Here is a 25,447-nt window from a genome sequence, read left to right as displayed (position 1 = left end):
TTGTGATTCCACCACATTAGTCATTGTGAGGCACCAAAGAGAAGCAAGATAATGACATTGGTGAGTGAGAGGTGGTTGTCAATGTTCCACATTATTCACTCATTGTAAAGGAACATAGGGAAGCAAGATAGATACAGTGCCTAAATTACTGTATATACACATCAAAGCACACCCTTCCAAAAGACACACACAATGCATGCAACAACTACTACAAATACACTGAAAAGCAAAAACAAATAAAATGATGACAATAACTACTGTTAGTGGTGGGGTCAACGATCACTGAAGGTGAACAGTCTTTACAATGCACTACTTTTATTTACACAGAGACAGTTGGTTACAAATCACAAAGAAGTTTAATTATTTACAATTGTGAGATTCTCAAAAAGTTGTTTCGAACCTTATCTGTTCTGGGTCGGCATGATGTGGCGATGGCGGTAGAAGCAGTTTGAAGTTGGTGATATTAATCCTATAAGTTCATTCAGTTGTGGCCTTTGCATTAATATATCCTCTTTCCTTACATCCTGTTTTGGCTGGTGGTGGTAATAATTCATTGTAGGCCAGGAAAAAGTCACTGTTTATGCACCACTTGAAGGTCGTATTACATCAGCTACAACTTTCACACACAATAGATTGGCACAGTCCACATGTCATGTTCAAATTAACATTCCATTTGCCATAATTTGCCAATTGTGAAGGTAGACAGTCCATCTGCTGTTTATGGTTCACGATAACAAGGTCCCCACAAAAACAGTCACTAATGTAGCAACACAGTACACAGTTTCCACATTGATGACTTGTGTTTTAGCTTACGTCATATTTTGTTGTCAAGAAAATTAGCAATATTAAATTCACAGCAGCTGAATTCTAAACCGGCAACAGTACTGCCTGTTCATGAGTGCATTCGCACTGCCACAAGCATCGTTCAACAAAAACCAACAGCGTTCACATAATACAATGACCGTTTAGAATGTCCATCATGAAGTCAACTTTCAAACCGTGTCTAACACATGAAAGTCCAGTATTAATATCATGACTGACTGTCACACTGTTCGACCCGACCTCTCTCGTTCCACACTTCTGCCTATTGCATTCCATTTCACACAATAATGAAACTATCTGAAAGATCATAAAAAAAATTTAAGTCCTTACATAAGGAACTCGTATAGAAAACAGCAAAGTAAACGTAGTCACACTTGATGTTCTACAATATATAACCAAATGAAAAATATTCTATGTCATCAGAAATATATCTATCAGGTACAAGGTAGTAAAAGAAAGGGGGAAAAAATATATATATCATTTTAGTCATGGCATCACATGTGCCCCCCATTTTATCATGAGATTTTCCAAAGAACGTCTCAAGGTAAAATGTCCTTGATATGTTCTTTGACTACATCAATTTAAATTTTAAAATTACCTTTCACAACATGTAGCCTCAATAATCCAATATATCATGACAAAGTATGAAACTTATCCAGTAATAATGAAAGAGTATATTACAAACTTCTTATCAAAGAATATCAAAAGTTCCACAATTAAACATGCCATTGGGTTTATGACCCCAAAGAGAGTAACAAGAAATCTACATCTACGTCTACATCTACATCCACACTCCGCAAGCCACCTGACAGTGAGTACCTATATCGGTTCTCCCTTCTATTCCAGTCTTGTATAGTTTGTGGAAAGAAGTATTGGCGGTGTGCCTCTGTGTGGGCTCTAATCTCTCTGAGTTTATCCACAAGGTCTCTTCACCGTGAGATATACGTAGGAGGGAGCAATATACTGCTTGACTCCTCGGTGAAGGTATGCTCTCATAACTTCAACAAAAGCCCGTACCGAGCTACTGAGCGTCTCTCCTGCAGCCTTCCACTGGATTTTATCTATCATCTCCGTAATACTTTTGTGATTACTAAATGATCCTGTAACGAAGTGCGCTGCTCTCCATTGGATCTTCTCTTTCTCTTCTATTAACCCTATCTGGTACGGGTCCCACACTGGTGAGCAGTATTCAAGCAGTGGACGAACAAGTGCACTGTAACCTACTTCCTTTGTTTTCGGATTGCATTTCCTTAGGATTCTTTCAATGAATGTCAGTCTGGCATCTGCATTACCGACGATCAACTTTATATGATCATTCCTTTTTAAATCACTCCTAATGCGTACTCCCAGGTAATTTATGGATTAACTGCTTCCAGTTGCTGACCTGCTACATTTTAGCTAAATGATAAGGGATCTTTCTTTCTATGTATTCGCAGCACATTACACTTGTCTACATTGAGATTCAATTGCCATTCCCTGCACCATGCGTCAAATTGCTGCAGATCCTCCTGCATTTCAGTACAGTTTTCCATTGTTACAACCTCTTGATATACCACAGCATCATCCATAAAAAGCCTCACTGAACTTCCAATGTTATCCACAAGGTCATTTATGTATATTTTGAATAGCAATGGTCCTACGACACTCCCCTGCGGCACACCTGAAATCACTCTTACTTTGGAAGACTTCTCTCCATTGAGAATGACATGCTGCATTCTGTTATCTAGGAACCCTTCAATCCAATCACACAATTGGTCTGATGGTCCATATGCTCTTACTTTGTTCATTAAATGACTGTGGGGAACTGTATCGGACACCTTGCGGAAGTCAAGAAACACGGCATCTACCTGGGAACCCGTGTCTATGGCCCTATGGGTCTCGTGGACGAATATTGCGAGCTGGGTTTCACATGATCGTTTTTTCGAAACCCATGCTGATTCCTACAGAGTAGACTTCTAGTCTCCAGAAAAGTCATTATACTCGAACATAATATGTGTTCCAAAATTCTACAACTGATCGACGTTAGTGATATAGGTCTATAGTCCTACACATGTGGGCTGCAGATTCCTCGACTTGCGCCATAGGGTGGTGGGGTTTCGGGTTCCGCTGGGTAGGTCAGGAGTCCACTACACACAGCAGGTGGCTACACAGGTAGCAGGGGTGTGGCATGGACTGGGCAGTTTTTTAGGTTAGATGGCCTCGGGCAAGTACAGAAAGGGCAACAGCCTCAAAGTGTGTGGGGAAAAGTTAGGACATGCGGGGACCAAGCAGCAATCGGTATTGTAATTGTAAACTGTCGAAGCTGCATTGGTAAAGTACCAGAACTTCAACCTAACCTAACCTAACCTAACCTAACCTAACCTAACAAGCGCTGATAGAAAGCACCAAAGCTGAAATCATTATAGGTACGTAAAGCTGGCTGAAGCCAGAGATAAATTCTGCCGAAATTTTTACAAAGGCACAGACGGTGTTTACAAAGGACAGATTGCATGCAACCGGTGGTGGAGTGTTTGTCACTGTTAGTAGTAGTTTATCCTGTAGTGAAGTAGAAGTGGATAGTTCCTGTGAATTATTATAGGTGGAGGCTACACTCATCAACCAAGCTAGGTTAATAATTGGCTCCTTTTACCGACCTCCCGACTCACCAGCATTAGTGGCAGAACAACTGAGAGAAAATCTGGAATACATTTCACATAACTTTTCTCAGCATGTTATAGTCTTAGGTGGAGATTTCAATTTACCAGATATAGATGTTTAGGATGGGTGGTAGGGACAGAGCATCGAGTGACATTATACTGAGTGCACTATCCGAAAATTACCTCGAGCAATTAAACAGAGAACCGACTCGTAGAGATAACATCTTGGACCTACTGATAACAAACAGACCCGAACTTTTCGACTCTGTATGTACAGAACAGGGAATCAGTGATCATAAGGACGTTGCAGCATCCCTGAATGTGGAAGTAAATAGGAATATAAAAAAAGGGAGGAAGGTTTATCTGTTTAGCAAGAGTAATAGAAGGCAGATTTCAGACTACCTAACAGATCAAAATGAAAATTTCTGTTCCAACACTGATAATGTTGAGTGTTTATGGAAAAAGTTCAAGGCAATCGTAAAATACGTTTTAGACAGGTACGTGCCAAGTAAAACAGTGAGGGATGGGAAAAACCCACCATGGTTCAACAACAAAGTCAGGAAACTACTGCGGAAGCAAAGAGAGCTTCACTGCAAGTTTAAACACAGCCAAAACCTCTCAGACAAACAGAAGCTAAACGATGTCAAAGTTAGCGAAAGGAGGGCTATGCGTGAAGCATTCAGTGAATTCGAAAGTACAATCCTATGTACTGACTTGAGACAAAATCCTAGGAAGTTCTGGTCTTACGTTAAATCAGTAAGTGGCTCGAAACAGCATATCCAGACACTCTGGGATGATGATGGCATTGAAACAGAGGATGACACGCGTAAAGCTGAAATACTAAACACCTTTTTCCAAAGCTGTTACACAGAGGAAGACCACACTGCACTTCCTTCTCTAAATCCTCACACGAACGAAAAAATGGCTGACATCAAAATAAGTGTCCAAGGAATAGAAAAGCAACTGGTATCGCTCAACAGAGGAAAGTCCACTGGACCTGACAGGATACCAATTCGATTCTACACAGAGTACGCGAAAGAACTTGCTCCCCTTCTAACAGCTGTATACTGCAAATGTCTAGAGGAACGGAAGGTTCCAAGTGATTGGAAAAGAGCACAGGTAGTCCCAGTCTTCAAGAAGGGTCGTGAAGCAGATGCGCAAAACTATAGACCTATATCTCTGACGTCGATCTGTTGTAGAATTTTAGAACATGTTCTTTGCTCGCATATCATGTCTTTTCTGGAAACCCAGAATCTACTCTGTAGGAATCATCATGGATTCCGGAAACAGCAATCGTGTGAGAGCCAACTCACTTTATTTGTTCATGAGACCCAGAAAATATTAGATACAGGCTCCCAGGTAGATGCCACTTTCCTTGACTTCCGGAAGGCATTCGATACAGTTCCGCACTGTCGCCTGATAAACAAAGTAAGATCCTACAGAATATCAGACCAGCTGCATGGCTGGATTGAAGAGTTTTAGCAATCAGAACACAGCATGTTGTTCTCAATGGAGAGATGTCTACAGACGTTAAAATAACCTCTGGCGTGCCACACGGGAGTGTTATGGGACCATTGCTTTTCACAATATATATATAAATGACCTAGTAGATAGTGTCGGAAGTTACATGCGGCTTTTTGCAGATGATGAAGTATACAAAGAAGTTGCAGCATTAGAAAATTGCAGCAAAATGCAGGAAGATCTGCAGTGGATAGGCACTTGGTGCAGGGAGTGGCAGCTGACCCTTAACATAGACAAATGTAATGTATTGCGAATACATAGAAAGAAGGATCCTTTATTGTATGATTATATGATAGCAAAATAAACACTGGTAGCAGTTACTTCTGTAAAATATCTGGGAGTATGTGTGTGGAACGATTTGAAGTGGAATGATCATATAAAATTAATTGTTGGTAAGGCGGGTACCAGGTTGAGATTCATTGGGGGAGTCCTTAGAAAATGTAGTCCATCAACAAAGGAGGTGGCTTACAAAACACTCATTCAACCTATACACTTGAGTATTCCTCATCAGTGTGGGATCCGTACCAGGTCGGGTTGACGGAGGAGATAGAGAAGATCCAAAGAAGAGTGGCGTGTTTTGTCACAGGGTTATTTGGTAAGCGTGATAGTGTTACAGAGATGTTTAGCAAACTCAAGTGGCAGACTCTGCAAGGTAGGCACTCTGCATTGCTGTGTAGCTTGCTGACCAGGTTTTCAGAGGGTGCGTTTCTGGATGAGGTATCGAATATATTGCTTCCCCTACTTATACCTCCCGAGGAGATCATGAATGTAGAATTAGAGAGATTCGAGTGCACACGGAGGCTTTCCGGCAGTCGTTCTTCCCGCGAACCACATGCGACTGGAACAGGAAAGGGATGTAATAGCAGTGGCACGTAAAGTGCCCTCCGCCACACACTGTCAGGTGGCTTGCGGAGTATGAATGTAGATGTAGATGTAGATCTGTTCGACGTCCCTTCTTGAAAATGGGGATGACCTGTGCCCTTTTCCAATCCTTTGGAATGCTACACTCTTCTAGAGACCTACGGTACATCGCTGCAAGAAGGAGGGCAAGTTCCTTTGTGTAAAATCGAACTGGTATCCCATCAGGTCCAGCAGACTTTCCTCTTTTGAGCGATTTTAATTGTTTCCCTATCCCTCTGTCATCTATTTCGACGTCTATGTATACAGTAGTAATAATTAATTACCATAAATTTACCTCCTAAAACTGAAGACATATTCGATCAGTTCTTTACCTACAAAATCATATTACACAACACTTTTCATCACAGCTTTGAACATCTTTACTACTGCTTCACACTAATGGCTCTATATCAGCACGTCCCATTTATAGCAATGATTGTTCTCAATCATTAAATTCCTTTACAGATAGTCATTGCATGTGTTTTTCTTATAATATGTCATATTTCTTCGAAGTTATATTTCTTCGAAGTTATTGCTTTTCATCCTATGCTGTAACAACTCAAACTCAATTATCAAATTACTAATTAAATATCTCGTCATATTTCCAAACCTCTCATCCCATCTGTCAGCTTACTTTTTCATTATTTGAAATCACAATACTACAAAATCTCACATGCAGGAACTCCTCTTGAACCATTTCTTTTGATTAAGCCATCAATATTGTAAGTACGTTCTCCATCTTGATGCTGAGTACTACTTTCAACTACCCATTCATCAAATTTACCTTCTAGTCTTTCAAAGCAAAATTATACATTCTATCACAACTCATTCCTCCTGGATCCCAAATGTTACTCTCAACAACAATTCTCATTTTATTCATGCTCATTTTCTTGTCACTGTATTATTACATGGTTTCAGATCTACTGTATTCTTAAGACCAAATTTCTTCTTTGACTTTGGGTAAACCAAATAGAATGCATTTGGGTATGGTATACTTATTACCTCAAATGGACCCTTATACACATGCAAAAATTTTAAATCACATTATTTATCTCTTTAGATTTTTCACATGTCTTCCTTAAGACTAGATCACCTACTTTAATATCAACCTTATTTATTTTCTCATCATGTCCCCTCCTCCTTTCCTCCAACTTTTTTTCTACCAATTCTTTCCTTGTTTTCTTTTTCTCATCCCAACTTAATTCCTCTCTGTGTGGAAAAGACAATTTCTCCTCAACAAAACCCAAAGATCTCTTTCCCTTCATAATCTCATAAGGAGTAAATCCCGTTACATCATGACTTACGCTATTCATTACATCCTCAATATTTTCCACAATATCTCCTCATGAACTATGGTTGTTGCTACATTATGTACAGCACAGTCGCCCATTTTCCCTCATATAGTGCCCTGCAGGGTTTTCTGCTGGATTGTAAGCTGACATATATATTACTGTTATTCCATGGTTGGGGCCTTCCTCCCAATTCTTACTCGTAAACTGTGAGCTGTTATCAGGAAGTATAGCCTTCAGTTTATCAAACAAAACAGTCCTTTTCTAATTTAGTCAAAATCACTTTGCCAGTTGCTTTACACAAAGGATAGAGTGTTATAAACTTAGAGAATACAACCAACATTACACAGATATAAGCAAAACCTCCTTTTGTTTTCGGCAAAGGGCTATAAAAATCCACTGGTGACAATTCCATTAAGTCATGTGGTTTGACGCTGTGCGTGGGAAGTCTGCACTTCTGATTAGTGACCTTTGCTCTTTGGCATTTGTCACATGTCTTAATACAGTTGTTTACTCTCCTCACCATGTTGTCAAAAATTCGCTCGCTTTCAATTTTTATATATATCATCTATGTACTCACTGGGTCAAAACACCTACCAATCCCCTGAATTTTCATTAGTTTGCCTACATAAAACCCCACCATGCACCTTGTAATATTTGGCAATTTATTATTAGTACCTGCCATATCTAAGTCCCTCTTTATCATTTTCCATATTTCATCATGATTCTGATACCTCCTCGTGTACTTACAGATGCCTTCTATTTTCTTTTCTCCCAAAACTCCCTTTATATAGAACAAGTTAACATGTTCCTCACCTACTTCCTGTCTTGCTTCTCCACCTTCTCCGAATGGTAACCTTGCAGAGTGTTTGCTACTTTGTGTTGTGTGCCCTTAAAGTATTTTACTTCAAACTCAAATTGTTGCTTAAACACTGTCCACCTCATGAATCGTGTATGCATCAACCTAAATTTCTTATTAATATAAGAGCTCTTTGATCAGAGTAAATGACAGTTTTGTTGCCCCCAAGGCAGTCTCTGCATTTTTTGAATCCCCAAATTATTGCCAGAGCTTCTCTTTCAGTCACACTGTAATTTCTTTCATACCTCATTAATGATCTGCTTGCAACTATGATCTTCCTTTTTACCATCCCCAAAATTTTGAAATAATTCAACTCCAATACCATAACCACTAGAATCAGTGGTTCTGGGTCTGATGGTGCAAAATCCTATCCTCTTTAAAGGCCTCTTTAAGATGGTTAAACGCTTCTTCATATTAGGACTTAAAATTTGTTTAAGCATGGGTTGTTGAACACTTGTCCAGATACAAAATTTCTATAAAAATTACACAAACCTAGGAATGACTTCAACTGCTTCCGAGTCTCTGAAGGTGAACACTCTTTAATTGCTTTCATCCTTTCAGGGTTAAATTTAATACCGGCAGTAGACAAGATTCTATCCAAGAATATTATTTCTTTTAACCCATATTTTTTAAGCCTGAGGTCATGCCCCTTTCCTCAAAGCTTGACACACCTCATCCAACAATCTACAATGCTATTCCCAAGGCTCAGTGGCAACCAACAGATGACGCTAATACACCATTATTTTGGAACTCAACTCTCATCCTAATACTTGGCTGAGGGCCTAAGTGAACACTGACACACTAATATTTACAACAAATGGAACCACAGTGTATTGGTAACATTTCCCATTTACCAAAAAAGCAGTATATTTTCTATATTCCTTTGCGAGTGGGTCTTGTCAGTACCCAGCTGTCTGATCGAGACAGCTCATATAATTCATATAATAATATTTTTGCAATATTCCATCCATATTGTCAGGGTGATCAGACTTTCTACTCACTATGGTATTCAACATCCTAGCATCTATGACCACTCTTACACTACCATCTTTCTTGCCAACAACTATTAATGGACTATTGTATTCTCTTTTACTTCTCTCTATAACACCACACTCTATCATCCTCTCAATTTCTTTATGTACAGCTTCTCTCAAAGTGAATTGTATAGGAAAAGGTCTTTTTTCAAAGGTTTCAGATCTTAACTTTACCTGGCTTATCTGAAAACACTTCTCTTAGCTCATCCTTCTGTTGCTCACTTAACTCTTCTACCTAGTCCATTTGGATCTTCAACCCTTCTATTGCTCCTCTCTCATCTTCACTACCACCACAGTCTATGTTCAATTATAAATCTCCAACATCCATTCCTATTGGCATCACTCTTATCTTCAAGTGTCCTACTAAATTATTGTTATCTATCACCATACCCTCAAAATTCACCCTCATTTCCATCCCACAATTATCAAAAATGATAAAACCATCCCCACAATTAATTTGTGCTTTGCACTCTATTAACCAATCCATACCCAAGACAATATGCACACTCAGACCAGGCACCACAAAAAGTTGTGTACACCCCCTAGTTCAAATTCTAAAATAATCTGACACTTAACAACTTTCCTCAGTTTACCTGTGAAACATATTATTTTTAAGCCTATCACTGGTACATCCATTGCCTCATTACCATCTTTTATACAATTATAGAATTCTTCAGCTACTGCACTAATTTCACTACCATAGGCTCCCAATTCTACAAAAGATTGCCCAGCTTCAATATCATCAACATCCTCTTCCTCACGTAATAAATCTCCTTCAATATTGCCATGTTCTCAATCTCTACAACATAATCTCTCATTTACATCCTCTCCCGATTCCTTCCAAATTGCTCACAAGCTCCTCTTCATTTCGTTACAAGTAGTCACCCCCTCATTCTTACCAATGATAAATACATTTACTCTCTCCTCTTCTTTTTGCTTATACCATGGTTCATAAAATTTGCAGAAGTCTCTGCCTCAATAATTTCAGAAATTTGCCCTTTTCCTTCTATATTATCTCCCTGCAAACTACTATGTACGAGAAATTCATCTCCTTGCACTCCTTCTTCTTCCTCTTCACTATAGCTACTCTCCTCACTTTCAACACTTTCAATTTGAATTATATTACTTTCCTTTTCTCCATATCCCTATACCCCTTCATATTCTTTAGTTCCTACATACATATGAGAAAACATTTCAATACATGAACCTTCTGATTCTACATCATTTCTACCATTAACTTCAGGTACTTTCCTTCCAATCACCAAGTTCTGACTTTCACACTTGTTATCACCATGATCAGAATTATCCATATTATACATCACTAAACATCTTGCCTCATTATGGCAACTTGCAACACCAGTGGACCCAGACACTTGACTCACCCCAGCATGGGCCTTTACTGTTGTGGGGTATCATTTTCTGCATGAGAATTTCCCCATCTACCATGACCTCTGTTACTACCTCTAAAATCCGATCAACCTCTTTCTCCTATACCTCTCACATTTACTTGATTCATACTGTTAATCTGCTCTCTGTCCTCCTGATACCTCTCAGAATCACTGTTTTCATTAAATGAACAATTTGTTTGCCATCTATCCACATCCCTCACTCTATTCAGAGAATCTTTTACATTGTTGTTATGCCCTATTAGTCCACACCTCTTATTGGGAGGTAACTTCCCCATTAGCACCTCTATAGCATCCCTGTCGCTCCACGTACCATCCAAAGGTTTCAGCCTATTAATCCACCTTCCACAATATTCTCACATACTCTCTCTGTTTCTTCTATGATACCATGGAGTGGTCTTAAAGGCCCCAGTAACATCATTTTGTTTTGCTTTGGACCAGTACTCACCAGTAAAAGCTACATCAAATTCCTCAAAAGTTTCGTATTTATTGGGTGCATCTGCCCCCCAATCTAAACTCTCACCTTGTAAACAAGCACTGGCCCTTCTTAGCTTGTCTTTCTCTGGCCAGTCTGCTGTGAACTGACCTTTTGAACTAATTACAAAGGACACCAGATGTACATTCCCCTTGGGATCGAACACTATATTATTAAAACTACTATTATCTCTCACATGCACCACCACAGCAAAAGCTGTCCTGTACTGTTTTTCTATCGTCCCTACCCCAATCTCAATCACAGAAGTGGCCTCTTTAATCTCTTTCACTTATACTTAGGTTTTTTCCCTGTGTTTCTCAACAGTTTGATTACAATACTCCTTTACCTCAGTCTTTCTTTGTTCACACTCTTTAGATTGGGCTTAATTTTTTCTCCACCCTTTCCTCGAATTTTGTTTGTTTTTCTTTTAAACTGAATTCTGTTTCCTTAAATGTCTCTTTCACATCATCCTTAAACTTTTCAAAATCTTTTCCCATGACGAATCTGACCTCAGAAATTCTCCTTTCCAGTCCCTGCTCAAGCTCCTTCTTAAAATCCTTCAACCTTTGTTCAAATCTCTTGTCTAGACCCCCATGAACCATAGACCTTGCCGTTGGTGGGTAGGCTTGCGTGCCTCAATGATACAGATGGGCGTACCGTAGGTGCAACCACAACGGAGGGGTATCTGTTGAGAGGCCAGACAAATGTGTGGTTCCTGAAGAGAAGCAGCAGCCTTTTCAGTAGTTGCAGGGCAACAGTCTGGATGATTGACTGATCTGGCCTTGTAACACTAACCAAAACGGCCTTGCTGTGCTGGTACGGCGAATGGCTGAAAGCAAGGGGAAACTACAGCCGTAATTTTTCCCGAGGGCATGCAGCTTTACTGTATGGTTAAATAATGATGGCTTCCTCTTGGGTAAAATATTCTGGAGGTAAAATAGTCCCCCATTTGGATCTCCAGGCGCGGACTACTCAAGAGGACGTCATTATCAGGAGAAAGAAAACTGGTGTTCTACGGATCGGAGTGTGGAATGTCAGATCCCTTAATCGGGCAGGTAGGTTAGAAAATTTAAAAAGGGAAATGGATAGGTTAAAGTTAGATATAGTGGGAATTAGTGAAGTTCGGTGGCAGGTGCAACAAGACTTTTGGTCAGGTGAATACAGGGTTATAAATACAAAATCAAATAGGGGTAATGCAGGAGTAGGTTTAATAATGAGTAAAAAAATAAGAGTGCAGGTAAGCTACTACAAACAGCATAGTGAATGCATTATTGTGGCCAAGATAGACATGAAGTCCATGCCTACTACGGTAGTTCAAGTTTATATGCCTACTGGCACTGAAGATGATGAAGAAATTGATGAAATGTATGATGAGATAAAAGAAATTATTCAGGTAGTGAAGGGAGACGAAAATTTAATAACCATGGGTCACTGGAATTCAAGAGTAGGTAAAGGGAGAGAAAGAAACATAGTGGGTGAATATGAATTGCGGGAGAGTAATGAAAGAGGAAACCGACTGGTAGAATTTTGCACAGAGCATAACTTAATCATAGCTAACACTTGGTTCAAGAAGCATAAAAGAAGGTTGTATACATGGAAGAAGCCTGGAGATACTAAAAGGTATCAGATAGATTATATAATGGTAAGACAGAGATTTAGGAACCAGGTTTTAAATTGTAAGACATTTCCAGGGGCAGATGTGGACTCTGACCACAATCTATTGGTAAGTGACCTGTATATTAAAACTGAAGAAACTGCAAAAAAGTGGGAATTTAAGGAGATGGGACCTGGATAAACTGAAAGAACCAGAGGTTGTACAGAGTTTCAGGGAGGGCATAAGAGAACAATTGAAAGGAATGGGAGAAAGAAATACAGTAGAAGAAGAATGGGTAGCTCTGAGGGATGAAGTAGTGAAGGCAGCAGAAGATCAAGTAGGTAAAAAGACGAGGGCTAGTAGAAATTCTTGGGTAACAGAAGAAATATTGAATTTAATTGATGAAAGGAGAAAATATAAAAATGCAGTAAATGAAACAGGCAAAAAGGAATACAAACGTCTCAAAAATGAGATCGATAGGAAGTGCAAAATGGCTAAGCAGGGATGGCTAGAGGACAAATGTAAGGATGTAGAGGCTTATCTCTCTAGGGGTAAGATAGATACTGCCTACAGGAAAATTAGAGAGACCTTTGGAGAGAAGAGAACCACTTGTATGAATATCAAGAGCTCAGATGGAAACCCAGTTCTAAGCAAAGAAGGGAAAGCAGAAAGGTGAAAGGAGTATATAGAGGGTCTATACAAGGGCAATGTACTTGAGGACAATATAATGGAAATGGAAGACGATGTAGATGAAGATGAAATGGGGGATATGATACCGCGTGAAGAGTTTGACAGAGCACTGAAAGACACCGGGAGTAGACAACATTCCATTAGAACTACTGACGGCCTTGGGAGAGCCAGTCCTTACAAAACTCTACCATCTGGTGAGCAAGATATTTGAGACAGGCGAAATACCCTCAGACTTCAGGAAGAATATAATAATTCCAATCCCAAAGAAAGCAGGTGTTGACAGATGTGAAAATTACCAAACTATCAGTTTAATAAGTCACAGCTGCAAAATACTAATGCGTATTCTTTACAGACGAATGGAAAAACTAGTAGAAGCCGACCTTGGGGAAGATCAGTTTGGATTCCATAGAAATATTGGAACACGTGAGGCAATACTGACCCTATGACTTATCTTAGAAAATAGGTTAAGGAAAGGCAAACCTACGTTTCTAGCATTTGTAGATTTAGAGAAAGCTTTCGACAATGTTGACTGGAATACTCTCTTTCAAATTCTAAAGATGGCAGAGGTAAAATACAGGGAGCGAAACGCTATTTCCAATTTGTACAGAAACCAGATGGTAGTTATAAGAGTCGAGGGGCATGAAAGGGAAACAGCGGTTGGGAAGGGAGTGAGACAGGGTTGTAGCCTATCCCCGATGTTATTCAATCTGTATATTGAGCAAGCAGTAAAGGAAACAAAAGAAAAATTCGGAGTAGGTATTAAAATCCATGGAGAGGAAATAAAACTTTGAGGTTCGCCGATGACATTGTAATTCTGTCAGAGACAGCGAAGGACTTGGAAGAGCAGTTGAACGGAATGGACAGTGTCTTGAAAGGAGGATATAAGATGAACATCAACAAAAGCAAAACGAGGATAATGGAATGTAGTCTAAGTCGGGTGATGCTGAGGGAATTAGATTAGGAAATGAGACACTTAAGTAGTAAAGGAGTTTTGCTATTTGGGTAGCAAAATAACTGATGATGGTCGAAGTAGAGAGGGTATAAAATGTAGACTGGCAATGGCAAGGAAAGCGTTTCTGAAGAGGAGAAATTTGTTAACATCGAGTATAGATTTAAGTGTCAGGAAGTCATTTCTGAAAGTATTTGTATGGAGTGCAGCCATGTATGGAAGTGAATCATGGACGATAAATAGTTTGGACAAGAAGAGAATAGAAGCTTTTGAAATATGGTGCTACAGAAGAATGCTGGAGATTAGATGGGTGGATCACATAACTAATGAGGTGGTTTTGACTAGAATTGGGGAGAAGAGGAGTTTGTGGCACAACTTGACAAGAAGAATGGACCGGTTGGTAGGACATGTTCTGAGGCATGAAGGGATCACAAATTTAGCATTGGAGGGCTGCGTGGAGGGTAAAAATCGTAGAGGGAGACCAAGAGATGAATACACTAAGCAAATTCAGAAGGATGTAGGTTGCAGTAAGTACTGGGAGATGAAGAAGCTTGCACAGGATAGAGTAGCATGGTGAGCTGCATCAAACCAATCTCAGGACTGAAAACAACAACAACAACAGTGAAAACAGTAAAATACTCTGAAGTTAATTTGATAAATAAGGACAGTATACTGTAATTTTGCTTGCCAGTAACAGTTAAACTCAGATAAACTTGCATCTAAACATGAATGAATGGAAATATGACGTTAAGTGGCATGTAAACAAAAATCGTGTACTCTAATGTCTCAACTTCAACCAATGGTGAGTAAACTATTTCTTTGTAATTGGTCAGTGTAAATAACTTTAATGGCGGATGCCTCAACTTACACGTCTGGTCACATTTCACAGTACAACACATAAATTCTCCTGCCTAAACTACTGTATATACACATTGAAGCACACCCTTTCAAAAGACACAAACACATGCAATGGCTATTACAAATACACTGAAAAGTATAAACAAATAAAATGATGACAATAACTACTGTTAATGGTGGGGTCAACAATCACTGAAAGTGAACAGTCTTACTTTTATTTGCTGAATGTCTTACTTTTATTTACAGAGAAAAACATAAAGAGATAGTTTGTTATGAAGCAGAGAGAAGTTAAATTGGTTACAACAGTGAGATTCTCAAAAGGTTGTATTGAAACTTATATATGCTGGGTCGGTGCGATGTGGTGAAGGCAGTAGAAGCGGTTTGAAGTTGCTGATATGAATCCTGTAAGTTCATCCAGTTGTGTCCTTGACATTAATATATCTTCTTTCCTTACATCCTATTTCAGCTGGAGGTGGTAATAAGTTGCGTAGCATCCATTTGTCGTAGGCCGGAACAAAGTAACTGTTTATGCAGCACAATAAGTTCAACTGCAAGTTTCACACACAATAGATTGGCACAGTGCACACATCATGTTTAAATTAACAGTCCATTTGCTATAATTTGCCAGTTTGTAAAGTTGAACAATCTGCTGTTAATATTGATGGCTCACAATAGCAATGTTCCCGCAAAAACGATCACTTATGTAGCAACACATTTCACAGTTTCCACATTGGCGGTTGTTGTTTTAGCATACATCATATTTTGTTGTCAAGAAAATGAGCAATATTAAATTCACGCTTTATGTAATGCAGCTCAATTCTAAATGGACAACAATACTGTCTGTTCACAAGTGCATTGTCACTGACACAAGCATCGTTCTACAAAAACCAACAGCGTTCACGTAATAAAACATCTGTTTAGAATGTCCGTCATGAAGTCAAATTTCAAACCATGTCCAACACATGAAAGTCCAATATTGATATTGCATTAAGCACACACCAATACACCCAGTACTGCCACGTTCACACACCTTCCATGATTGACTGCCACATTGTTCGCCCCGACAACTATTGATATCTCTCTCGCTCCACAGTTCTTACAACACTTCTGCCTATTGCATTCCATTTCACACAATACATTTAATAAAACTATTTGAAATATCATAAAAAAAATCTACGTCCTTACATAAGGAACTCGTATAGAAAACAGTAAAGTACACATAGTCACACTTGAAGTTCTACACTATATAACCAAATGAAAAATATTCTACATCATCAGAAATATATCTATGGAGTACAAGGTAGTAAAAGAAAGGGAAAAAAATATTTCGTTATTAGTCATGCCATCACAGTCTGTTAAGGATAACACATAAAGAGCATAGTACAACCTATTTTTGTATACTGCTCAAGTGCTGGATTAAAGGAAGGCAGCGAATCAAATCAGAGACGGGCTGCTAGAATTGTTACTGATAGCTTCACCAACACACAAGTATTAATGGAGATGCTTTGTGAACTCAAATGGGAATCCTCGGAGGGAAGCTGGTGTTCTCTTTGCAAAACACTATTGAGAAAAACTAGACAAGTGCCACCTGAAGTTGACTGCAGAGCATTTGTACTACCACTAACGTAGTTTTTCCATGAGAACCACAAATATAAGGTGTAAGAGAAATTAATATTTGCATGGAGACTTACAGATAATCATTTCTCATGCTCTCTATCTGCCAGAGAGAACAGGGTGGGAAATGCACAGTAGTTGTATGAGGAACCATCTGCCATGCTCTGTACAGTGGCTTGTTACATATGTATGCAGATATAGACATGGAAAATGTTGAGTGAGTGGTGGTTGTGACTGCATCTCCTTATTCCTCATTGTTAGGCAACAAGAGAAAATAAGTTAGGGTTGGTGACGAGTGAGTAGTGGTTGAGAACACATCAAGTTATTCACTCATTGTGAGGCACAAAAGATAGGCAGAATAGGAACACTTGTGAGTGAATGGTGGATGTGAGCACTTCATCTTATTCACTCACTGTGAGGCACCAAAGGGTAGCAGGGTAGGGACAGTGGTGAGTGGTGTTTGTGAGCACTTTATATTATTCACTCACCATGTGGCACCAAAGGGAAGCAGGATAGGGGCAGAGGTGAGTGAGTGGTGGTTGTGGTGGCAGTACTACTACTAATGTAGTGGTGATGGTGGTGGTAGTAGTAATAGTTGTAGTTGTAGTTGTAGTAGTAGTAGTAGTTGTTGTTGTTGTTGTTCCGGTCTTGGATTCATGAAATCAGTAAGAAATTGTTGTTGCATTGCATGTATGCAGTTTTACTTTTTATGAGGCAAAAAGAAAGGTTCCCCAACTGATAGTGAAAGGGTGTGGTTTTTGTTTGAAAAGTGGCCTTATTTATTGACACAGTCCCTTTTTTAAGTCAGTGCATCTGATCCAAAAGTTTTCCAGTGAGAGGATTTCACCACTGAATTTATGTGTGGCTGTGTGTATGTGGGAAGTCAGTTTCGAAAACACTTATTCTTCTGCAATTGTAGCCTCTTCGTGAACCCAGATAATCCCTAAACACAAATTTCTTTAGATGCCGGTATAGATGGACACAAGGGGGCCAAATCTGGATGCTAATTTCTACTTTAATTTCCTTAGTTTTCCAATAGCAAAGAATCTTTCCTTATCATTACGGTGGATGATTGTCTCTTAATAGAATATTAACTGGAATTTTCCCAGCAGACAAAACTGACTTAATCCCTTTTTGTGTGGTACCATCAACATCCACTAAATGCTCTGACTGATGTTTCATTTCTGGTAGACAGTGGAACCATATCTAATCTGAAGTGTTCATAGATGCACAAAATTGAGTTGGTGATTTTCAGAACAATTTGAAGTTTCATTTGTGCATTTGCTTTAGATCAATGTTCTACAATAGCAGCACCAATTTTTGCACAAAGCTTTGTAATAGTTAATTCTTCATGTAAAACGTATCATAGTCTTTCTTCTAATATGCCTGTGGTGCCACTTTTTTTTTATTTCTGTTCGTACACCATAAATTCTGCTTTTTCTCACTGCTACCACATTTTACTGCATTTTGAGATGTCTTCCATGTTGAGAATAAGTCAGCAATTGAACTTAGCTGTGCATTTAATAACTGATAAAAATTAAGGAGTGAACTCCACACAGTCTTCAGCAATTTGGTTTCCATTGCTGGTGAACTGTTCAAACCATATAATTTGTTTTCAGAATATTCCAAAACACACAACGTGACTTCTTTACAAAGAATAAAAGTATTCAGCACGTCAATTTGACATTCAACTATTGTTATAGTGCCATAATTATCAATATAATAACAAACAAAATTTCACTGATATATCAATGCCACCCCAATTTCCAGACCAGAAATGTTCCACCTTTCCCACACCTTGTCCACAGCTTATGGACTAGTGGTTAGTGTCCCTGCCTCTAGATCGCAGGTTCTGAGAACTCTATAATGTCAGTTGCTGTTGCTCAGTTGGCCATAGTACCAATTTGATCATCATATGCCACTGTGATCATCCTGGAGGGGCAGTTTTTGTACGTAGGCTATCGTCAGTATTGGTCACACTTACAATACATACAGACAGTTTGATAATGGAAAGTAGTCACCATTGAGAAATGAAAAAAAAGATACTTCCCAATGCAAATTATGATAGAGCTATAATCATATATGAAAATAGTACCTGTTCCCAAAAGAACAGATATCACTGATGGCCGTGCAGCTGCTCTAGAGTGAAATGATAATTAAATCGACACCCTAGCTGCAAACAGGTGTTGATATACATCATTGGGGTCATGTTGAAAATGTGTGCCCCAACCAGGACTCGAACCCAGGATCTCCTGCCTACATGGCAGACACTCTATCCATCTGAGCCACTGAGGGCACAGAGGATAGTGCGTCTGCAGGGACTTGCACGCTCCCCGTGAGATGCACATTCCCACGTCCACATCACTACATTCATAGTGTGCCCAATAGATGTTTGCCCATCACACTTATTACTCATGGCAGATTAATCTACCAAGTCCCATATGAGTAATGAGTGCGATGGGCAAACATCTATTAGGCACACTATGAATGTAGTGGTGTGGAAATGTTGGGAATGTGCATCTGACGGGGAGCGTGCAAGGGATAAGTCCCTCTGCAGATGCACTATCCTCTGTGCCCTCGGTGGCTCAGATGGATAGAGCATCTGACATGTAAGCAGCAGATCCCGGGCTCGAGTCCCTGTCGGGGCACACATTTTCAACATGTCCCTAATGATGTATATCAATGCCTGTTTGCAGCTAAGGTGGCGATTTAATTATCATTTTATTCTAGAGAAATTGCACAGTCATCAATGGTATCTGTTCTTTCGGGAACAGGTACTACTTTCATGTATAGTTAAAATGTGGCTACCAAGCCATTGACCTTCTTGCGTGAATGCACATGCTATGCCCCAACTCATAAGGGGCCTGGTAGATTAATCTGCCATGAGTAATAAGTGTGATGGACAAACATCTATTAGGCGCACTACGACTGTAGTGGTGTGGACATGTTGAGTATGTGGGTCTCACGGGGACTGTGCAGGGGATAAGTCCCTGCAGACGCACTATCCTCTGTGCCCTCAGTGGCTCAGATGGATAGAGTGTCTGCCATGTAGGCAGGAGATCCCGGGTTCGAGTCCTGGTTGGGGCACACATTTTCAACATGTCCCCAATGATATACACTCCTGGAAATTGAAATAAGAACACCGTGAATTCATTGTCCCAGGAAGGGGAAACTTTATTGACACATTCCTGGGGTCAGATACATCACATGATCACACTGACAGAACCACAGGCACATAGACACAGGCAACAGAGCATGCACAATGTCGGCACTAGTACAGTGTATATCCACCTTTCGCAGCAATGCAGGCAGCTATTCTCCCATGGAGACGATCGTAGAGATGCTGGATGTAGTCCTGTGGAACGGCTTGCCATGCCATTTCCACCTGGCGCCTCAGTTGGACCAGCGTTCGTGCTGGACGTGCAGACTGCGTGAGACGACGCTTCATCCAGTCCCAAACATGCTCAATGGGGGACAGATCCGGAGATCTTGCTGGCCAGGGTAGTTGACTTACACCTTCTAGAGCACGTTGGGTGGCACGGGATACATGCGGACGTGCATTGTCCTGTTGGAACAGCAAGTTCCCTTGCCGGTCTAGGAATGGTAGAACGATGGGTTCGATGACGGTTTGGATGTACCGTGCACTATTCAGTGTCCCCTCGACGATCACCAGTGGTGTACGGCCAGTGTAGGAGATCGCTCCCCACACCATGATGCCGGGTGTTGGCCCTGTGCGCCTCGGTCGTATGCAGTCCTGATTGTGGCGCTCACCTGCACGGCGCCAAACACGCATACGACCATCATTGGCACCAAGGCAGAAGCGACTCTCATCGCTGAAGACGACACGTCTCCATTCGTCCCTCCATTCACGCCTGTCGCGACACCACTGGAGGCGGGCTGCACGATGTTGGGGCGTGAGCGGAAGACGGCCTAACGGTGTGCGGGACCGTAGCCCAGCTTCATGGAGACGGTTGCGAATGGTCCTCGCCGATACCCCAGGAGCAACAGTGTCCCTAATTTGCTGGGAAGTGGCGGTGCGGTCCCCTACGGCACTGCATAGGATCCTACGGTCTTGGCGTGCATCCGTGCGTCGCTGCGGTCCGGTCCCAGGTCGACGGGCACGTGCACCTTCCGCCGACCACTGGCGACAACATCGATGTACTGTGGAGACCTCACGCCCCACGTGTTGAGCAATTCGGCGGTACGTCCACCCGGCCTCCCGCATGCCCACTATACGCCCTCGCTCAAAGTCCGTCAACTGCACATACGGTTCACGTCCACGCTGTCGCGGCATGCTACCAGTGTTAAAGACTGCGATGGAGCTCCGTATGCCACGGCAAACTGGCTGACACTGACGGCGGTGGTGCACAAATGCTGCGCAGCTAGCGCCATTCGACGGCCAACACCGCGGTTCCTGGTGTGTCCGCTGTGCCGAGCGTGTGATCATTGCTTGTACAGCCCTCTTGCAGTGTCCGGAGCAAGTATGGTGGGTCTGACACACCGGTGTCAATGTGTTCTTTTTTCCATTTCCAGGAGTGTATATCAACACCTGTTTGCAGCTAGGGTGTCTATTCAATCATCATTTCAGAGCTATAACCATTAATTTCATTTCATTTCAATTCATCTCTCACCTTCACAGATTTGAAGCTGTATTCCCTTGATTTACTGCCCCACTGTGTCAGTTAAATTATCAGACCACACTGCTTGCCTATTGTTTGTAGATATGAAGTATGTTTTGTATTTTCACATATTGTATTAGCTTGATTTGCATTTTCTTCATTGTTGTGTGTGTAAACTTGTCTGAAAAGTATTTGTACATCACTAGTGATAGTGCATATTTAGCCTGTTGTCAGATGTCGGAAATGTTACATGGTTTGCTAGTAATGGCAATTATTTACTTTGTATGATTTGTATTAAATTTTGCTGTAAGAATGGAATAACACAGAAAAGTTTTACAAATACTGAATATTACTTTTGGTGTGCCTCATATGAGCCAATGGGCTTGCCGCTGTGGTAACAGCGGTTCCCATCATATCACCGAAGTTAAGCACTGTCAGGCTTGGCTTGTACTTTGATGGATCACCATCCAGGTCTGCTGAGAGCTGTTGGCAAATGAGTTGCACTCAGCCCTTGACACTGGTCACAAAAACTGACACTGGCTGGGAGAGCGGTGTGCTGACCACATGCCCTCCATATCTGCTTCTGGTGATGCCTAAGAGCTGAGGGTGACATGGCAGCCAGTCAGTACCATTGAACCTTCAAGGCCTGTTTGGACAGTGTTTGTTTGTTTCTTTGTGTCTCCTATGAGTAAAACAAGGTCTTATGAGAGGTGTATAGATTTCAAGGAAGAATGAACATGATGAGGACCAAAAGCGCCCCAGCACATTACCAGCTGATGAAATCATGGGAAAATTGAAATATATGATTACGAATTATCAGCAAACCACAATGAAAGATGTTGCTGATTATATTGACATATAAACTGTCTCATGACCATGAACTTCTTTCCCTCATGTTTTGGTACATAATGTGTGTGAGCAAAACGTGTCCAAAATTGTTGAATTTCACACAAAAATGGTGGCGAATGCAATTTGCTCACGAGTTACTATGTGAATTCAACAATAACATGGAAGTAATTGCCTGGTGATGAAAAAATGATTTGTGGATGTGAAATTCAAACTAAGGCTCAGTCATCCCATTGAAAGCATTCTGAATCAAAGAAATTGAAAAAGATAGGCAAATGTGGACAAATGTGAAGTACTTGTATCTTTCAGTAGTGTACCATGTGTTGTTGCCACAATGTAAAATGGTCATTAAGGAGTACTACATATAAGTTAATGCCATTTGCATGAAGCAATCAGGGGGAAAAGATTAGATTTTTGGCAAAACAGTTGATGGCAGTAAGGCACCTGCTCACATTTTCTTGGTTATCTTGAATTTGTAGCCAAAAACAATACTGTAATGCTAGCCCAGTCTCCATATTCACTAGACATGATCCCAGGTCAGTTTTTTCTGTTTACAAAAATAAAGAAAACCTTACAGGGACATCATTTTACTAGCATACTTGAGATGAAGAACACATCACTAACAGAGATATGGCTATCACAAATATTGAGTTCTAAAAGCGTTTTGGTTATTGGAAAAATAGCTGGCATAAGCTTACAATATTTAATGGGGGACTAACTTGAAATTGATGGCATTGATGTAAAAGAATAAATAAATCATTTCCAAAAAATAAAAATTCCTGTTATTTCTTTCAATTCAGCCCAGGTGTTGGTCTCCTGTGTAGGTAAGACTTACTGTACATAGACACAGTTAGTGGTTAAAAGGTAAGGCTGCCTCACAAAGTCGGTAGTTTTCTTACTAGCTCATAAACATGTGCAAGAAGCTCTGCAAACATGCACTCAAAGAGCATTTCAAAATGTTTTACACACCAATTAATGGATGCATTCAGTAATCGCAAAGTTATAAAACTGTTGGATAACATTGCAATGAACTACTTCTATCACAACAGATGTGGTTGAGAAAAGATAACAGAATGAAACTTGCATATACCATAATCATTTGTTTCTGAGAGAGGGAATAAAAAAAGACTGACAACACTTACCTGGGACCACTTCTCCATTGAATTTCATCTCAACCATATGACTTAGTGCTTCATGTGGCACAAATGATGCCAGAAAACGTTGGTTACCCAAGTTCCGGACAAAGCTGGTAACGTGGCCACCATTGACTAGAATCTCCAAGTTGCCAGACCCAGCTCCAGAGCCATCAACTAAACGAAAACAAACATAAATCAAACAATGAAAAATCCAGGATGGAATGTAACAATACCAGAGAAGGAAAGTTGGTACTCACCATATAGCAGAGATGCTGAGTGGCGATAGGCACAACAAAAAGATTCACACAATTAAAGCTTTTGGCCATTAAGGCCTTTCTCAGCAGTAGACACAACACACAAACAAACAAACACACACACACACACACACACACACACACACACACACACACACACACACAAAATCACATAGACGCAACTTCTCAGGTTATCAGCCGAGTGGTGGCGTCGTCTTGTTGCAACGTTTCAATGAGTTTCGTACCCGTCATCTTCTGGTGAAGTCAGGGATTTCATGTTTGGCAGCGTGTTCAGAAACAGGGTGGTCCACTTGTTTTTTGGCCACAGTTTGTCGGTGGCCATTCATGCAGACAGACAGACAGCTTGTTGGTTGTCATGCCTACATAGAATGCAGCACAGAGGTTGCAGCTCAGCTTGTAAATCACATGACTGGTTTCACTACTCCAGTCTGGTCACTAACATCACCTATCCCATCAAAAGCAGGGCTACCTGTGAAACCAGTCATGTGATTTACAAGCTGAGCTGCAATCTCTGTGCTGTATTCTATGTAGGCATGACAATCAACAAGCTGTCTGTCTGCACGAATGGCCACCGACAAACTGTGGCCAAGAAACAAGTGGACCACCCTGTAGCTGAACACGCTGCCAAACACGATACCCCTCATCTCAATGACTGCTTCACAGCCTGTGCCTTATGGATCCTTCCCATCAACACCAGCATTTCTGAATTGCATAGGTGTGAACTTTCCCTGCAATACATCCTACATTCCTGTAACCCCCCTGGCCTCAACCTTCATTAGTCATTGTCCTCACCCATCCAGCCCCATCCCTGTTCCCATTCCAGTACTACACAGTCATCATTTCACTGCCACACCCAGTCTTTTAATTTATATTTATTTTTATATTTATTTCTCTCCTTTCTGCTACTTACCCCCTCCTTCCTCTGCACCTTCTCTCCTGACCTCTGTCTAAACTGCTACACTTGACTAACGCCACTCCCACCATACTATCCCTCTCCCTCCCTGCCCCAGCCTCCTCCTTACCGTCACCCAGTCGCCAGTCCCATCATGCACTTGTGCTGCTGTTCGCAGTGTGGTCTCAGCTCTCTCAGACTGCAGATGTGTGTGCAAGTTGCGTTTATGTGAGTGTGTGTGTCTTTATTGTCCCTATCGTGACTCAGAATCTCCACTATATAGTGAGTAGCAACCTTCATTCTCTGGTATTATTTCCTACTCATAATATTGTTACATAACAATGCAAATCGATATGAAACGGAATGGGGACGTGAGGACTATGGCAGGGAAGGTGAATGATCAGCTTTGGTTTATCGGGAGAATTTTAGGAAAGTCTGGTCCAGCTGCAAAGGAGGCTGTTTACAGAATGCTGGTATGACCTATTCTTGAATACTGCTTGAATGTTTCAGATCCCTACCAGGTCAGATTGATGGAGGACATTGAAGCAATTCAGAGGCGGGCCACTAGATTTGTTATCAGTAGGTTCGGAGAAGGTGTAAGTGTTATGCAGATCCTTTGGGAATCCCCAGAGGGAAGGTGATGTTCTTTTCATGGAACACTTTTGAGAAAATTTAGAGTCCCAGCAGTTGAAGCTGACTGCTGAATGATTCCACAGCTGCATCACGGCATCTGAAGTCTGTAACTATAGGCTAAAACAGTTTATGACTGTCTCATAAAATGAGTCATTGTGCCAAAACAAACAATATTTTATCCTGTTCTACAATATCGTGATATCTTATCTCATTGGACTTTTTAAGATTTCTCAATGGTAACAGGAGACAGCTTTTCTGTTACTCCTCATTCACTCACAGTACACTGATGTTGCTTCATCTGTCTTTTTTAAAAAAATTTTAATTACTAGAATATTAATCATGCACTAAAGAGACTACATTCTTAAGGTTTGTGTAGTCCCGACACCAGGGTACTAACAT

General features: G+C 40.7%; 1 protein-coding gene across 1 annotated transcript in view; it reads right to left on the bottom strand.

Annotated features, from left to right (window-relative positions):
- Nucleotides 1-1,050: 1,050 nt before the first annotated feature.
- Nucleotides 1,051-25,447, bottom strand: part of LOC124776913 (filamin-C-like) — a 542,943-nt gene continuing 518,546 nt past the window's right edge. Inside the window, exons 20-21 of the mRNA XM_047252124.1 lie at nt 23,255-23,422; nt 1,051-1,119 (exon numbers count right to left, since the gene is read on the bottom strand). Of these exons, the coding sequence (XP_047108080.1) occupies nt 1,100-1,119; nt 23,255-23,422 (188 nt within the window). The 3' untranslated portion in view covers nt 1,051-1,099. The remainder of the gene's footprint in view (nt 1,120-23,254; nt 23,423-25,447) is intronic.

This window comes from Schistocerca piceifrons, chromosome 2, assembly GCF_021461385.2.
Source record: "Schistocerca piceifrons isolate TAMUIC-IGC-003096 chromosome 2, iqSchPice1.1, whole genome shotgun sequence".
Lineage (NCBI taxonomy): Eukaryota > Metazoa > Arthropoda > Insecta > Orthoptera > Acrididae > Schistocerca > Schistocerca piceifrons.
Note: the sequence above shows the minus strand (reverse complement) of the source record. Positions and strands in the feature narration are given on the sequence as shown.